The sequence below is a fragment of the Gekko japonicus genome, unplaced genomic scaffold (genome assembly GCF_001447785.1).
Source record: "Gekko japonicus isolate JY-2015 unplaced genomic scaffold, Gekko_japonicus_V1.1 scaffold88, whole genome shotgun sequence".
NCBI lineage: Eukaryota > Metazoa > Chordata > Lepidosauria > Squamata > Gekkonidae > Gekko > Gekko japonicus.
Window position 1 is genome coordinate 101,924 of NW_015160209.1, and position 18,726 is coordinate 120,649.

The 18,726-nt window shown below is 43.5% G+C and overlaps 1 protein-coding gene across 1 annotated transcript in view; it reads right to left on the bottom strand.

Moving 5' to 3' along the window:
- Positions 1-18,726, bottom strand: part of SULF1 (sulfatase 1) — a 127,408-nt gene that overhangs the window by 7,059 nt on the left and 101,623 nt on the right. Inside the window, exons 11-18 of the mRNA XM_015408952.1 lie at positions 15,420-15,636; positions 12,268-12,514; positions 11,684-11,780; positions 11,295-11,389; positions 10,030-10,095; positions 7,669-7,841; positions 6,819-6,961; positions 6,213-6,336 (exon numbers count right to left, since the gene is read on the bottom strand). Of these exons, the coding sequence (XP_015264438.1) occupies positions 6,213-6,336; positions 6,819-6,961; positions 7,669-7,841; positions 10,030-10,095; positions 11,295-11,389; positions 11,684-11,780; positions 12,268-12,514; positions 15,420-15,636 (1,162 nt within the window). The remainder of the gene's footprint in view (positions 1-6,212; positions 6,337-6,818; positions 6,962-7,668; positions 7,842-10,029; positions 10,096-11,294; positions 11,390-11,683; positions 11,781-12,267; positions 12,515-15,419; positions 15,637-18,726) is intronic.

Below are 18,726 nucleotides of genomic sequence, written 5' to 3' on the forward strand. Positions count from 1 at the left end.
AGTTCAGGCAACGGTGGGCGACTGACCGACCCAACGCGCTGCCAGCTGAGTCCACAGACCCCGAGGACCTTCCAATACCTCCCCAGGAGGCAAGTGCTGACGGGCCTGAGGGCATCAGTGCTGTTCCAGAGGCAGGGCAGACCCCTACTCTCGAACCCATAGAAACGGATGGAAGTGTTCCTGACTCTGCGGTCCCAGAGTCCTATGGAGTGCCACTGACGGAAAGGTGCCCTGAGCCTGATCCACCTCGTAGGTTTCAGAGAACAAGACGTGCACCCACCTACCTAAGTGATTACGATTGTTCATGAGTGTCTTTGCTTAGGGGGGAGGGATTTGTAGTGTATTCAGATGCTGCCCTGAATACACGAGGATGAACGTAGAATCATCCCATAGAGAAGCTATGCTAAGCTTCAGACGTCGGCAAGGATTCGCGCCGAAAGTATTGTGTCCAATCACATTTGAACTGTCTGTAGTGGGAACGCTTATGATTGGGCTGTTATGCGATCAACCTGATAGGTTGATAATTGTATAGTAGGTGTGGCTACATTAGCCCGGAATGTTTAAATACCGAACAGCGACAATGAAAGCTGGTTCGCTGGTTCGGGCTATCAGAGAAGTTGTACCGTGTCAGAGAAGTTGATCATCGAGCTGAATAAACTTGAGTTTTGCTGAAATCACTCTCTGGCTATTTTGTTAAGCACGGACTTAACAGTAATAAAGAGTACAAGGGAATTGGGCTCAGCTCATTTTGGAAAGAAATGAATGATTGCCCCATAAGGTCTCTGTGAAGATGCGGGGGAAGTTGGGATAATCTCACGTTTCCTAATAAGAGGAATAACCCAGTGGCAGCTAAGCACATTCCTTTGAACTCTCGGTGTTGTAGTGGCTTCTGGGGTGATCTCCCATTTCTTGGGGGTGGGACAGAAACATACATCCTGATTCTTCCACTGCCAGAAGATTTCTGTCTGTTTAGGAAAGGAAATGGTAGATCACCACAGTTTCATCGGTCCGTGGATCTTAGTGAGACCCCAAGCATACCAGCTGTTGCTAGCTGGGTCTTGATTTCAGTTTCATTTACTGCTAACAGGGCACACCGCTGTCGGACAAAAATGCTACAGAAAGTAACACGCACATGATTTTTTAGATGCTTTCATCAGCCCAGATTCTGGTATCCCTGTAATGAAATGTTTGTCACTTGTCCAATGGCACATTTAACTGCAATATGTTCTGATTTTCAGCCCAATTTGTGGTGGAATTCAACAGCACAAAGCTCTGTAGTTAATGTCCATCATGAATCGTCACAACCAGATTAACAAAGCCTCTATTACATTTGCTAATTTGTAGCTTGAAATCAAGCTCTTGTCACATTAATTATAGTAAAAGCATTGTGAAGTGTTGACATTCAAGAGCTCTTTTGTGCAAAATTTCAAAATAATCATCTAATGCCTGAGATAATATGTGTTGGAGATCAAGGCTAACCTTTTTCTTGAGAGATCTGACTTGCCTAGCTGGAGGGATTCTTTGAGAGAAGCTGCAATCCAGTGGATACACTATTATCTGAAAATAAGCCCCATTGAAGACAATGGGATCTACATGTGAGAAAACATTAATGGAATCAGATTCAGTGAAGGTAGGGAGGACAGTAGGAAAGGAAAAGTTCTGAGTGATCTAACTACATGTAATCAGCACACTCTGTTAGCAATTATGGGTCCACTGCATGGCTTGTATCTTAACTTCCTATTTGGGCAAACTCATCGAGAGGGCGATGGCGTTACAGCTACAGAGCTTTCTGGAGGATGCTTCTGTCCTCGATCCCTACCACTCCGGCTTTCGCCCGGGTCATGGGACGGAGACAGTGCTGGTCGCCCTGACTGACGATCTCCGTAGGCACCTGGATCGGGGTGGTGTGGCAGAGCTGGTGTTGTTAGATCTGTTGGCTGCGTTCGACACGATCGACCACCAGTTGCTGGCCCACCGCCTTGCTGACACGGGGATTCAGGGGCTTGCCCTTCAATGGTTTGCCTCTTTTCTCCAAGGTCGGGGATAAAAGGTGGCGATAGGGGACCAGCGGTCCCAGAGACATCCCCTTGAGTGTGGGGTGCCTCAGGGGGCCGTGCTGTCCCCGATGTTGTTTAACATCTACATGCGCCCCCTTGCCCAGATTGCCCGGAGTTGTCGGCTTGGGTGTCATCAATATGCCGACACCCAGCTCTATCTGATGCTGGGCGGCCGGTCAGACTCTGCCCCAGATGACCTACATCGGGCGTTACAGCCTATGGCTGGGTGGCTCAGAATGAGTCGGTTGAAACTAAACCCAGCAAAGACGGAGGTCCTGGGCCTGAGTCGGATCGGTTCAGGGTTGGGGCTCCCTCTCCCGACCTTTGATGGGATGCCTCTGGTGCCAGCATCAGAGGTTAGGAGTTTAGGTGTGCACGTGGACTCCTCTCTAACGATGGAGGCCCAGGTGGCAGCCACTGCCAAGTAGGCCTTTTATCATCTTCGGCTGGCTCGGCGGTTGGTCCCCTTCCTTAGCTGCGATGATCTGGCCACTGTGATCCATGCGACGGTTACCTCGAGGCTAGACTACTCTAACGCTCTCTACATGGGGCTGCCTTTGTCACAAATCTGGAAGCTGCAGCTAGTGCAGAATGCTGCAGCCAGACTGTTGATGGGTCTCTCTAGGAGGGACCACATTCAGCCTGTGCTGAAAGCGCTGCACTGGCTGCCAATAGCGTACCAGATTCGCTTAAAAGTGCTGGTTCTTACCTTTAAAGCCCTTTATGGTCAGGGTCCAGCCTACCTGAGGGACCGACTTTCCCCATATGTTCCCCCAAGGGCACTACAGTCAGGGAGTAATCATCTCCTCGAAATTCCAAGCCACAGGGACATTAAATTTGCAGTGACCAGAGCCAGGGCATTTTCGGTGGCGGCTCCTACCTGGTGGAAGGAGCTCCTGGAGGAGATCCGGGCCCTGCGGGATCTTTCTCAGTTCCGCAGGGCCTGCAAGATGGAGCTCTTCCGCCAGGCTACTCCATCATTGCTATCTACACACCATCGCACCATCACCACCACTATCTGGTCCCTTCGGGATGCGAGGTGACCCTGGCAGGAGGAGGGATGACAGACTATGGGAATGTTACCGTTGGGATTACGATCTACCCCATCTTGTGACAAATGGAGCACTGAGATTTTGTTATTGTATTTTATTGTTTTATGCTATGTTGTTTTTATTTGTTTTAATCTTGGCACTTTGTGCCTCTTGTTAGCCGCCCTGAGCCTTCGGGGTAGGGCGGGATATAAATTCAAAGATAAATAAATAAATGAGATAAATAAATAAATATAAATATCACAAAACAGTAAATAAGGGGTCTGTTTAAAATCATAGCTTCTTCCAGTGCCTATCTGCACCGTACTACATCCTGTCAAACCATAAGCATATTTCATCTCTTATGTACAAGACCATTAAACAGGCTGTATGAGCACACCCAACTGTGAATTATTCCTATATATGAAAGGTTTCCAGTTAAATTTTGCATATATGTAGGCTTCCAGCACTAGGAAAATCTCCCACTATGGACTTTGGAAATTGGATTGTTCTACGAAATCGGCTTCAATGGAATTTTGGAGCTGCTCAGAGGCAGACAAATACGCTGGAGAAAAGAAGGCAGCAAACGTCTGCTACTAGAGAGAAAAGTAAGAGCCACGGTAGGAATTAGAGTAGCAGTTGCAAGCTACTTGCAGGGAACAGCAGGAAACCTGTAGGAGTTATTTCTAACATTACAAACATGCTGCAAACAGTTCTGTGAAACACTATGGTATGATTACACCTCTTCATCGATTCACTCAAACAAGTATTATCTGAAAGCAAGCCTTTTACAGCCCACAGAGTTTCCAGGGTTGCCAGAAGCCAGAAGCGACTTGACGGCACTTAACACACACACACAGTATTCCATTCAGTACAAACTTTTCATTTGTGCTACATGCAAAAATATGGTTTACATGTCACTTGTGAAAATGGGCCCTAAGTATCCAGCTACCCTGGCTTAGGTCCAAATCTTGGAAGACAGTACCTGTATAAACACAGGTTTGAAAAGACCAATTCATACACCACTTAGTCAACAATTATGCAGTGGATTGTATGACATATGACATATTTAACTGCCATATGAGAGTAGTTGCAAATAGTGACCGTAACAACCAAGGATTTGTTTGTGAGCATATTTTAAAATGTAAGATCTAGGGAAAGGTATATTACAGTAACAAAAACAGGCATGTCCACTTTCACAAGCGATAAAAAAGTCAGAGAAATGTGCCATAATCCCCACCCCTGGTTTAAGATGGTGAATGAATTTCCTAACACAGCAGGATTAATGTAAAATGAGCTGCATGGGGTTGCAGTGCGTGCAATGCTAAATGTAAATTGGTTAAGTGGCCAGGTGAACAACACTGGTGAAAACCAGTGGCTGGGTGAAGAACACTGTTAGGTGCTCACATTCAGCAAAATCTACACAAGGTGCAATGTGCAGAATGCAGACATTAGTCGAAATGGATTGGGACATGCAATTATTTGGAAAGAAGCTGCTGAGGAGAATAATAAAGGGTTGGATACCTGTGTGGATCATAGCTTCCTCCATCTTTATTTCCTGATATAGGAAAATACAAGAGTAACTTTTGTTAGTGTTTAGATTTGGTAAAAATCATTCACAATGTAGCTTTCCATGCACAGCGTCTAATTCCTAAAAAGAAATTTATTGTGTTATAAATAGATAAAGCAAAAGTCCAACCGAGATACCCGGTAAGGGATGCTCTAAGAATTATCCTAAAGCAGAAAAAAGTGAATGTGGTCAATTTTAAGAGAGAGAACTATCTTAATTTTAAGAGAGAGAACTATCTTTTGTAAAAGAAACAGAGCAAAAATTTTGAAAAACTGAGAGATTTTTTTTAAAAAAAATCTGAGTCAATTGAAGTGAAGTTTAACATGCTCCTGATCATGAGATAAATAGCACCTTGGGGAGGGGCTGCTGGACAAGGATCCAAGTAAGAGGCTTGGGTAGGGTTGCCAGTTCTGAGTTGAAGAATACCTGGAGATATTTTGGGGAGGGGGAGAGCCTGGGGTGGCAGGAGTTTAGAGAGGGGAGGGATCTCAGCAGGGCATAACGCCATAGAGTCCACCCTCCAAAGCAGCCATTTTCTCCAGGGGAACTAGTCTTGGTCATATGAAGATCAACTGTAATAGTGGGAGATCTCGGGGTGCTACCTTGAGATTGGCAACCCTTGGCTTGGGGCTCAGTAGTTACACTTGATGAAGTTTGATAGGGTGTAGACTTTCCAATTTCCCGGGGGGGGGGGCTGGGGCTGAGCCAGAGGCATTGCTTTGCTAGGAGCAAGGGTGGCTCCCGGGGGAGGCTGAGCACCTTCCTGAAAATTTTGGCGGGGGCTGACGCCCCACCGCCCCCACGAAGATTACGCCTATTCCTCTTTTGTCATAGGCCAAATGAGGACCGAGTTACTCACAAATACATGTTAAAAAGATGGTACCTGGTGTCACTCTGCTTTGTGGGAATACCAGGTGAACAGAGTTCTGGAAAAACAGTTCATGAAAAACAGTGAGTAGCAACAGAGAAGCTTAAAATGAATATGAACAGCTAACCGAACAGGAAGGCCTGACAGCATTTTAAAAGGAGGAGATCATGAGCTCGAGCCTATCCAGAAGTCTTTGGTTGCATCCCCATTTTCAGGTGTGCTAGGATCAAATGGATTTATAAGTGGAGGAAAGAACTTTGCGCCATTCTGAGGACCTGTGTTCTGGGTTATGATATCACACGTCCAAGGTTGGCCCTCAAAATTGGAGGGGGAATGCCGGGTGGGCCTACTGAATTCCAGCTCAATTAAGCCTTGTCAAACATAACATTTTACAAATCGGAAGCCAGAGCATAATGTCAAAATATTTTATGGAAAGTAAAATCAGATCAGCTTGCTTCTGTGATGATTTAGCTATTATGCATTCCTTTCTATGTACAGTAAAGTGTCATTTGTATTTTGGCTTTCAGGTTCACCAAGCCTCTGCCAAAAGTATTACCAGCACCATTTGTCAGTCATACTGAAAGCATAAGACATTTCACAAGGCACACTTTACCACATCTTTGTTGTAGTTGGCAAAAGAAAAAGAACCTTAAAGAAATTCAAAGCAACTTAAAAGAAATTTTTGTTACCTGTGTTGAGTCCCTTTGGTTTTGGATTGCATTGCTTATAACCTTGGCAACTTCGTAGCTCCATGAGTTGTATATGTAATTGGTTCAGAATGCCTCTTTCTATAGTATGTACTGTATTTGTCAGCTTGACACAGATAGAAAAAAAATATGATTTTATTATGGTCTAATATGGGATTGGATAAAAAGGGTATTTATAAGCCCACACAAATTGCACTGAAGCCAATTTATGGGTGCCTAGTACATAATATTTGCATCACAGTATTTCCACACCAAATCTATTAATATCTCCATGCTGCAGTTGGCATCAAAAGACAAGTACATCATGTCACACTGGAGGGGCCATGGTTCATTGGATGTGCTTTGCATTCAGAAGGCCACATGTTTCACCTCTGGTATGTCCTCTAAAAGGATCCCAGGTAGAAGGTCATGAAACACCTCTGTCTGTCTAACAACCCGGAGAACCACTGCCAGTCAGAGGAGACAATATCAAAATTCAGTAGACCAGTGGCACTTCATCAGAGATCCTTAGCCTTGTATACAAGCACACAAACTTAACTGACTTGAGGATGATGCCTTGTTTCTAAATAGTTTTCAAAATGAATGTACCTGGTAGGGGTCAGTGTTCATGTCAAAATACTCCAAGAATCCTGTAGCAAACTCACAGAAGAGGAAGTTGTGCGTTTCATTAACTGTTCGCAAACACCAGTAAGTGTTGTTGTTTGAACTTGTGCAAGCACAAAATGATCCCACTGTTGAAAGGGAAGAAGACAACTTTAAACAAATTATAGCAGTGCATATCAGGTCACCCCCATCTAGAAAGGGCAATGCATGCACAGAAAAACAGACCAGCCTTCTGTGTTCGGGCTTTCATGCATTGTTAAGAGTACAATGCTTTTGGGGAAGTGTTTTTGCATCTGAAAGCACAGTCACACTACTGCATTAATTCCCTCATAGATATGTCTAGCTTTCTGTTGTGTAGTAGGTTAGCCGCATGGAAGAACTGCTGAGGCATGCATAGTACACAGCACACTTTCTTAGTACACAACACGCACCCCTACCAACGGCCAAGCAGCCGCTTATATACATTCTGGGGAACCCCTGCGGAATCCCATTGGCCCATTCAAACCTCCCGCCAATGTCCCATTGGTTCCCTAGAGGCAGGGTGCAGGAGTCGTTCCTCAAGGTCTCCTCCACCTTTGTCCCCCTAGGAAGCCTTTGGTGCCTTCGTGGAGTCTCTCTCTCATTCTCACTCAACTGATGTCTAAGCCGTTTGAGCCCATGGCCACGGCCGAGTTCAGGTTACTTTCCTGGAAAACTGCCTTCCTTATAATGATTATTACTGTGCGCAGAGTAGGGGAACTAGCTGTGTCCAGTGTGTCCAGTGTCTTCCAAGCCCTCAAGTGCTTATCCCCTCCCCCATTCCCACCCACATGCATCTGCTAGAAATGGTCCTCACAATTCCAGAATGGAGCTGTCTGCCAGTGATTGTTATCATGAGTAAAGCAAGTGAGTCCAGGAAGGCTGCACTCGTCTCCTTTCTTCTGGCGCTTTTTGCTCTTTCTTTCCTTCCTCCTCCTGCGGTTCTCTTTGAAGAGCTGAAGCTTGCCATCCACCTCTTGGGCTGCTTCCCTAGTAAAATGCAAGCACATATAATAAATAAGGGCATCATGATAAATCTTCATTTAGTCTCTAATGGTACACGTAAAAGCATGTTTTATTGCAGGAGAAAGAGCAGAACTGGTTTGTCTCTGAGTTCCACCTATACTTGCTTTCCTGAGCAAGCAATTCATATGGCAGGTAGCAATATTTAAATGCTGCTACTAGATGCATGCCCTGACCTGGGTGGCCCGGGCTAGCCCCATCTTGGCAGATCTCAGAAGTTAAACAGGGTTGGTTTTGGTTATTATTTGGATGGGAGACCACCAAGGAAGTCCAAGGTCTCTATGTGGAGACAGGCAATAGCAAACCACCTCTGCATGGCTTGAAGAAGAGAAGAAGAGGAGATTGTATTTATCCCCTACCCTTCACTCGGAGTCTCAGAGCGGCTTACTAACTCCTTTCCCTTCCCCTCCCCACAACAGACACCCTGTGAGGTAGGTGGGGCTGAGAGAGCTCTGACAGAAACTGCTCTTTTCAAGACCACCTCTGACAGAACTATGGCTTGCCCAAGGTCATCCAGTAGCTGCGAGTGGAGGAGTGGGGAATCAAACCTGGTTCTCCCAGATTAGAGTCCGTGCACTTAACCACTACACCAAACTGGCTCTTGCTATTGAAACCCTTGAAAATCCTTGCCTTGAAAACCCTACCAGGTTGCTATAAGTAGGCTTCAACTTGATGGTACTTTCCACCACCACTAAATGTATTACTGTAAATGTGTGAAGCATCCACATTCCAGTATTATTTGTACCCAGGCAATGCTGGCTGAGAAGGTCTGTAGCTCAGTAGTTTGAGACCCAGGTGCCACCTGATGGAGTGAGCTCCTGTCTGTGGCCCCAGCTCCTGCCGACCTAGCAGTTCGAAAGCAAGAAATTGCAAGTAGATAAATAGGTTCTGCTTTGGTGGGAAGGTAACAGCGTTCCATGTGCCTTGGCATTTAGTCATGTTGGCCACATGACCACGGAAACATTTTCAGACAGCGCTGGCTCTTTGGCTTCGAAATGGATATGAGCACCACTCCCTAGAGTCGCATTTGACTAGCTTTTGAGCAAAGGAAACCTAATGCTGGCATATGAACACTTCATGCAATGGCATGGACCACAGCTCAGTGGCAGAGCACGTTCTTTGCATACAGAAGGCCTCAGATCCAATCCCTGGCATCTCCAGGTAAATTATCTCAAGTGACTGACAGGTGTTCTGTGACTGAGACCCCAGAGAACTGCCACTGGTCAGAGAATGCGATACTGACTGTGACAAATCAACATAAGGCACTTCATATATTGTGTGAGCAGCACAGGTCTTACTTCCCCACTGCAATATCACCAAAAAGGTGAAATAAGTTTTCAGTGGCCACCACAGAGGTGATATTGGCTCTCATTCTTTTTGTTGGTATGTTCAGGTCACACACAGCTTTCCTACTAACATTATTAAGGTCAATTACTAAAACTGAAACAGTGCTGAAACAAAGCTGAAATAGCACATACTGCATAGTGTCCAAAGACAGGAACATCACAGGAACCATAAATTGGTGATTCAGGTGGTCTTTGCACTAAAGGTGACTATATGGTAATTTACAAGAGAAAAAAGTCAACTGGTAATTACATTTTCCATAATGATGGGTTACAGTGGGTGTACCATACGCTGGTATTTAACTACAGCCTTCAGCTTATTAATACGATTATGCCTCAAAGGAGGGGGGGGTGGACTTCCAAAACATGTTCCTGAACACAAAGGTCATAAACATGATGTATCTTGTGCTGGGAGGAGTCCTAAGATGTAGAGGGGACAAATCAAAACAAAATACAGAATCTTAAAAAGTAACCAGATTCCACACCGTTGTATGAATATTTGCTATTTTCATCATCAAATATAACACAAAAATTCATTTGTCCATAGTAGCCCATATGCCCTGTTCACATGTTACAGTGAACACTCATACAATATGCATACACATTCATACCCTGGTTTGTAAGAAAGAGGCAACAAGCATTCATTTTGCAAATGAAACTGTGGACCAGTACCTGGATATATGTGCTGCTTCAATCACATATTCAACTGTACACGTGTCGTATGTAAACAGATGCGTGTGTGTTCACTGCAACTTGTGAACAGGGCTAGTGATACACTGCAGTAAAGGAGAAGATGAATGAGAGGGGCTTACTTGAAGGGATGAAGGTGACTCTTATGCTTTTCTTGAGCCTTCACTCCCTTTTCTTTGCTGTAATAGCTGAAAGGAAACATTATGACAAAAATAAAATTTTCATAATATTAACTCTTAAATCATATATTGTGTTTCAATTTCTTAAAATGGCTGTATAAAAGTCATTACATTAGTAGCTTCATAACAAACGCATACAGTATCAGGTACTAAACTATTTCAACCACTTATGTCAAATGCTATTATACAAAGGAATTTAGTTTACTGTTGACATCATCACATAATCATAAAATATTGGGTTAGATCCCACAGACACATTCTGCTACCAATTGCACCTTCTTCTGGTGCAATGAATCCTCCCCGGCAAAAAGAGAATCTTAAAGGAAAGCTCCTTACTCCAGAGGAAAGCACTGCTGCCCGTGGAACAGATCCACAGCATCCAATCAATGGAAATATACACTACAGCAACTAATATAGTCCAAACTCATTACATAAAAATGTATTTTTAGAAAACCAAAAGGTCTATCCTGAATTTATTGGGAACACTTATTTCAAGTTTCCCTCCACAAATATGTCTGTTGCATATGGCATTTCATACAGTTGAAGTTGATTAAATGAAGGGAAAATGAATCGGAATAGAAGCAGGGTTATGCTACAACACCTACATGGCATAATAAAAAGAAGAGACATCACCCTGCCAACAGAAGTCTGTATGGTCAAAGCAATGGTATTCCCAGTAGTAATGTATGGCTGTGAGAGCTGGACCATAAGGAAGGCTGAGCGCTGAAGAATAGCTGCTTTTGAATTATGGTGCTGGAGTCCCTTGGACTGCAAGGAGATCAAATCAGTCAATCCTAAAGGAAATCAACCCTGACTGTTCCCTGGAAGGCCAGATACTGAAGCTGAAGATCAAATACTTTGGCCACCAAATGAGAAGGGAGCACTCACTGGAGAAGACCCTGATGCTGGGAAAGACTGAAGATAAAAGAAAAACGGGACGCAAAGGATGAGATGGTTAGACAGTGTTATCAATGCAATGAACATGGAGTTGAGCAAACTCCGGAGGACAGTGGAGGACAGGAGGGCCTGGCGTGATGTGGTCTATGGGGTCGCAAAGTGTCGGACTCGACTGTGCAACTAAACAACAATAACATCAACAGCAACAACACTTTAAGCTACAAAAATCACTGTACACTGGGATTATTCACATACCTATATACGTATGTTGCACATGCACAACCAACATACAAAAATACAATTCTCTTTACCTCTTTTTGCTACAATCACATTCATCAGGTTTTCGTCTTTTCAGATGTCCTCTCACTTCTCTCAAATTCTTGATTTTATCTTGGAGAGCCTCAATCTGCAAATGGCATTAATATGCAGGAATAATGAGGAGGATTTTATATCGTACCTTTTAGCACTGCTAACACTGTTATCCACATCAAAACTGCCACTTATTGCCCTCAGCTGCTAATTCAGACTGAGAGATGATGACCCATCCATGGCCATCCCATCCCATGAGTTTCTGGATATGGAGGAATTTAAACCTAGATATTTCATTTTTCCAGTGCAAAATTTAGGTGATTATTTTTGCTACATTATTGCACGGTAAGGTGTAAGTACAGGTTTTTAATGAAGGAAATTGTCTTCTCACCTCTTTGTCAATGTAGGCTTTGTGGTCTTTCCAGGCTCTGGCTGACTGGTACAGTTCCCTCTCACAGTGAATGGAATCATTTGGAAGAATAAAGCACCTACAAAGACAAAATAGGTAGAAGAAAATGACCTGAGGAAATCTTGGGCATATTAGTTATTGCAGCCTGGTGTGTGCAACTGTGGTGAAATTAAACAATAACAAGTGTTGCTGCATTTCCAGAATCCTATAAAAGTCAACTGGTATGGAGCAATCTGGTCAACCACTGCTCCTATTACAGAAAAAAAAGAAGGCAAAGACTGATATATGGGACACTAGTCCTGTGGCATCCTACTCTGTAAAGCTCTGTGTACACTGATTGTGCTTTGTGGTGGGGCTACAGCACAGCAGGAGAAGGACCCAGGTTCAATCCCTAGCATCTCCAGTTAAAAAAGGATCAGGTAGTACATTATGTGCAAGACCTCTACACAAGTCCCTGGAGAACTACCGTCAGTCAGACTAGACTAATGGTCTGACTCTGTATCAGGCAGCTTCATGTGCATATAAATGAAGAGCAATCATGATAAGAGCAGCAAAAGCACTCCTACTTGTGTGTCACTCTGACAGAGTTTGGTTGGCCAACAGCATTGATTCCATCTGCTAGCATTCCTTCATCGCCAGTGGTATCTTCTGAAGGTTCCTCCTCCTCACTGTAACTTCCATGCCTCTTAACAATGCTTTTGGGCTGAAGAACATGCAGTTCCTCCTCCTCCAGGCTGACATCATATATTTCCCCTTCAAATTCCACAGACAAGGAGCGAGTCTGGCGAGTGTGAACAAATCGGGGTTTGTATTCTATATTGCAAAAAGAACACAGTCATACCATTAGATAACTACACTGTGTATTATTTCAAAAGACCAGAAAGCTGGACCTTGGACTTACACAGGATGACAGGTGGTAGTAAGTTCATTCTGACCACAACACACCTTCATCCAAACAATCTAAACAGACATTATCTCCCTGCACTGGTATAGATAATTCCTCAGCCACCTCAGCTTTTCACTAGGCATGTGCAATTTTTCTCTCTGTATATTTTTCAGTTTGGGTCTATTGGACCCAAAAAAATGTCAGGATTCCTGAAAAAACCCAGATCCAAATACCAGTAAAGTATTCGGAACCGGGATTTGAATTTTTTTGGGCCCAATAGACCCAAACTGAAAAATACCAAGAACAAAAAAAACCAGCGGCAAAGCCACAAAAAACAGCTGAGAGGCGGCTCAGCTGGGGCTCTTTTGGGCCATCCCTTTAAACCAGACTGCCCAACAGAGCCTGCCAAGCAGCTGATCCTTCAGCAAGAGTTTTCTCTGCTGGGGCTCTGCAGGAAAGCCTGAGTTAAACCAGACTGCCTAACACAGCCCGCTAAGGAGCTGATCCTGCAGGGAGAACTCTCCCACCAGCTGGGTTGGGGCTCTGCTGGGCAGCCCAGTTTAAACTGGACGGCCCAGCACAGCCCACCAAGGATACGATCCTGTGGGCAGAACTCTCACTGCAGGCTGGGCTGGCACTCTGCTGGGCAGCCTGGTTTAAACCAGACTGCCCAACAGTGCCCACAAAGCAGCTGATCCTGTGAGGAGAACTCTCCCCACAGGCTCTGCTAAAGCTCTCTTCATCAGTTTGGTTGAACAGCCCAAAAGAGCCCCAGCTGAGCCAGCAGGGAGACTGCCTCCCCCCAGCTGTTTTGTGAGCTTTTAAAAAAAAAAATTATATTTTTATTAATTTTTGTAAATAATGTTAACATTGCTATAACAAGTATTTACATAACTGCTAAGAAGTGAATATAGCACAATGTATAAACTATAACTTAACAGCTCTTATTAAGGGAAAGGGACTGCTTAACGGGACTTCAGAAGAAAGCCCAAAAACAGCTGACAGGCAGGAGCAATATGCTCCAGCCCCTCAGCTGTTGTTCAGGTTTGCCGATAATTCCCGAATATATAGGGGATTTTTGGGGGGATTTTTTTCTGGTTCTTCCAAATTACCCTGGATACATTTGGGATGCCGAAATATATCCTAAAAATACTGATAAAGTGTTTTTTGGATATCTTTTAGGTTTGGGTAGACCTGAATGCACACCCCTGGCCCCCACAGATAAAAGCCAGCTCAAATAGAAACAATCAGCGACACATGAAAGGGACTTATTCTGACCCAGACCATCAGTTCCTATAGCTCAGTATTGCCTGTTCTAACTACCATCCACTCTCCAGAGTCTCAGACAGAGCAAGGTCTTTCCCAGCACCTACTGACATCTCTTAACTGATGGATTTGCAACACTGAATGTAGACTGTGCTCTACAGCCACACCATGGCCTTCTGATGCTGCTTCTGAAAGACTCTCAAAGTAGTGAGGAAATACACAGTTACAGGGAAAAGATATAATGTACCTTCACTGGTGCACTACTTCCCAAAAAGGAGGAACTCAAACAAGGATGATCTGCCAAATGAGAACTGGTCCTATGATGTTCTGCCAAGCGGTGAGAATTTTACACACTGTTCATCTGGATTTTTTAAGTGTGCATATGTTGTAAAATTCTCTTCTGCACTTGGCAAGACATTAAAGACTTAGCAAGCCGTTACCTGCACACCAAACTAAGTGGCCCCTTGGGAAACAACAGCTTGTATTCTCCCACTGTCTCTGGGTTTCATCGCAACAGCCTCATTCATCTGAACAAAGCCTTCTAAGGGTGCCACCCTGAGAACAGGTAAGATTGCCTTCTGCCCACACATGTGCATTGTCTGTTGTGGCTCCCATTTATTATTTACAGGCAGGCAGAGACAAAAAGTCTCTGGTCTGTGCTATTGACATGAATGAAGTGTGTTGCATATTTCCACCTCCCTCTCCTGTCAGGAAGTATATTTGGAATAATCCTCTCATCCCTGTATCCATACATTTGTCTAAGATATCTGCATTCTTACACCTATGCCAGACCTATCAAGGTAAACATTAACTCTTCATGTCTAGTGAATGGTCAGCCACTCAGGTTCACCCTGCCACACATTAAGAAACATCAGTCCTTTTGTCTGGCACTAGGGGAAATGCCAGACCACTCTATTGTTCCACAATGGGCACCCCCAGTACAGTCATCCAACACCTGGCTTCTATTGTTAAATCCAGACCCTGCCTCTCTGGAAGCTCATTGGACACATCTAGGCCTTGCCCATCCTGATGCCACACACCCCTGGGACTCATCATTGGTCCAGGTAATCTGTTGCTCTCACCTGAGACCAGCCCCCATTGGTCTGCATTGTTTTTCAAAGCCTATATCCCAGTGAACACATGGCCTTTAGACCGTGTGTTTTCTGCCATGATGCCAACTAGCAGTCCACCCCTGGAACCCTCTGGGTTTTGGGTCACCACCCTTTCTTCATGGACCTCTGCACGTCTGGACAGGTAGTATCACCCCTCCATTAGCTATCAATCACCTCTGCTTCCTTAAGTCTGTATTGTGTGCATGAATGTTTAATGATAGTTTGTGTGCTTGAGAATATTTAGTTATTAGTAAATATTTAGTAAAGAAATCCTTATTTTAGCCACCTAGCCTCCGTGTCTATTTCTGGTGCTTCTGGAGGAAGCGGGACCCCTGTATATAAAGGTGTTTGTTCCCTTATTGCCTATTGCTACTTTATAATATCTCATATTCCCTAATATTGATAATAACTCAGAGCAATCAGACTAACATCATGATCTACTTCTTTCACTTACTTTGTACACTGGGATTTCTCAAAAAGGGTCTTTGATTTTTTCTTTGGGCTCTGCTATTTCGGTACTCAGATTCATCACAGTCACATTCGTTCTCATTGCTGCTATACCCTCGAGAGTGTATGCTTCGTGTTCTCTTTCTGATGGCAAGAATGTCACTGGGCACCTTACACTTGTGAATACGAAGCTTGCCAGATGTGTCTTCAATGCACTGCCATTTCTGCAAGAAAATAAAATCAACCAGTTGTTCAGATGCACATCCAAGTTGTTTGAGGGGAAGCAGATAAGGTAATACCTTCTTAGCGACTACTAAGTTTCTTTTCACCTTCACATTTAATGTTCTAGGAATACCTGAATTAGTATAATGTGAACGTAAAAAAACTTAGTAAAAAGTATAAATATGTCTAAACACATATTTCAAATACATGTTGAGGTAAGGGAATCTACACTATATGAAACTTTGGAATAAAGCACAGCTTTCATAAGCTTTCCCCCTTGGAAAATAACATTTTTCTTTGATACATTTAATATTTATATATCTGATATATTTAATATTTATAGTCTAGTCACTCTCCTAAAGAACCCATAAATGGAAAAGTAAACCAGTGTGTAAAATAATCGAAGCAACAGTAAAAAAAACCCATGCAGTCTATTTATTGTCTGCTGATACATCCATGCAACATAGGGGAGAAAAGTCATGAAAGCAGAGTAGTTAGAAAGATCATGAAAGAAATGTCAGGCTGCTAGTTTAAGCAACTACAATTCAAATAAGTTTAATGGGAAAACCAACAGAACTTGCTTCTAAGTAAATGTAAATATTCACAATTGATACACAGAGATTATTTGAGATGTTGTTTTCTCCCTGAAGGAGGAAGGAGGAAGAAATGACTGCAGCTTGCATCTTCATCCATCTCACAGCCTGCTGTGCAAGGAGAGGGGTTAGAAATTGCATTAATTAATTAATTAATTAAATAAATAAATAAAAATCTCCATCCTATCTAGTTTAGCCATGTCCTGTTTCCCAATGGAAATCAAGCTTCCAGACTTGCTGTTTGCCCCACAGGAGAAAAGATATAGGAACCACAGGAGTACCTCTTTGCTCATTTTCCTGTGGGGTAGATTACAGGTCCGAGAGAGAACTGCCGCAAGAAAGAAACTGACTGAGACCAATATTTGAATCCCCCCTCCTCCAGTACTATGAGCCTGATCCAAATCAGCTTCCCTGCAACTGCCTTTTGCCCTTAAAAGTGGGAGATCCCAAAATGCAGATCTCTGGGACACGTCTGTTTGATTCTTAGGCAGGAGCTCAAAAGGAGCAAGGAGGAGGAAGGAACTGGTTTAAGATTACTCTCTACCATCACATGTACTGCTGACCAGTCTCAGCAGAACTTGCCTTTCCCACCTTGCACCCTAGACCTTTGCTAGAGTAGGTCCTTTCAACCCCCTTAGTTCCTATCAGCTCATTACTTAGTGACCAGCCTGGCCAGATGAGCAGAAATGTTACCTAGGAGCTGGTATTCGGGATTCTCTCACTTCTCTGGCCCTGAAGAAGGCTCTGCAAGAAGTTTCACACGTATATTTCTTTTATATTTGTAAGGCTAATGGATTAACAGAAGAATAGGGGGCAGAAATGGGGAATGGAGCCAGCAGTAAGTCTTTCTCTAAAGCTTCATAGAATTATCATGAGAAAAATTTTAAATATCAGAATTGCAAACCTAGAAATTATCAAGTATATAGGGCTGAGCACAGTGGTCATGAGATGGCACACATAACTGAAAATAATCTGTGAGTAAATGAACAAGCATAGCTGAGCTATTCAAAGTCTTAAAATATGATGCTGTTAAAGTGCTGCACTCAGTTTGCCAGCAAATTTGGAAAACACAACAGTGCCCACAGGATTGGAAAAGGTCAGTATACATTCCAATCCCAAAGAAGGGCAATGCCAAGGAATGTTCAAACTATCGCACAATTGCACTCATTTCACACGTTAGCAAGGTCATGCCCAAGATCGTACCAGCTAAGCTTCAGCAGTACGTGGATAGAGAACTGCCAGAAGTACAAGCTGGGTTTCGAAGTGGTAGAGAAACTAGAGATCAAATTGCCAACATTCGCTGGATTATGGAGAAAGCAAGAGAATACCAGAAAAAGATCTACTTCTGCTTCATTGACTATGCTAAAGCTTTTGATTGTGGACCACAACAAACATCCTTAAAGAGATGGGAGTACCAGACCACCCCACATGTCTCCTGAGAAACCTGTATAAGGGTCAAGAAGCGACAGTTAGAACCGGATGTGGAACAACTGATTGGTTTAGCATAGGAAAAGGAATACAGCAAGGATGTATATTGTCATCTTGCTTATTTAATTTATATGCAGAGTATATCGTGCGAAATGCCAGCCTGGATGAATCACAAGCCGGAATTAAGATTGCCGGAGAAAACATCAACAACCTCAGACATGCAGACAATACCACTCTAATGGCAGAAAGTGAAGAGGACCCCAAGACCTTCTTGCTGAGGGTAAAAGAGGAGAGTGCAAAAGTTGGCTTGAAACTCAACATTAAAAAAACTAAGATCATGGCATCTGGCCCATCGCTCCTTGGCAAATAGAAGGGGAAATCATGGAAGCAGTGACAGGCTTTACGTTCCTGGGATCCAAGATCACTGCAGACAGTGACTGCAGCCATGAAATTAAAAGATTCCTGCTCCTTGGGAGAAAAGCTATGGCAAACCTAGACAGCATAATAAAAAGTAGAGATATCACCCTGCCAGCAAAAGTCTGTATGGTCAAAGCAACAACAGAAGACAGGACGGCCTGGCATGATGTGGTCCATGGGGTCGTGAAGAGTTGGACTTGACTGTGTGACAACAACAACAACAACTAAAAACTGCTCCGTAAAAGACAACAAATTCTCATCCCAACCATTCTAACCCACAACCAAGGACTAATAAGAATGAAATAACAAAGAAAAAGAAAAGTACTTGATAAAGAAGTTCTCTAAAAATGGAGAAAAAATGAAGTTAAGCTTGCTCAGTTGCTATCTGAACAGGCGCTTCCCCACAGCTAGAAAAATGGATTGTGAGTGTGTTTCAGCCATGTCCAACAGAATCCTTGTCTACAGCTCTTCTGGTTCTTGAGTCAGCCACTTTTTAATCTCTGTTTAAAGTATACGGTTTTTCTCCAGCACTATATGGAATCAGAACACCCTAACATTGCAGGCTATCTAAATTATTTGCTAAATTCACTTCCATTAGGAAGAAGGAACAAATGTTCGTAAGTTGTGTGATCTAGCAAAAAAAGTGTATTCCTG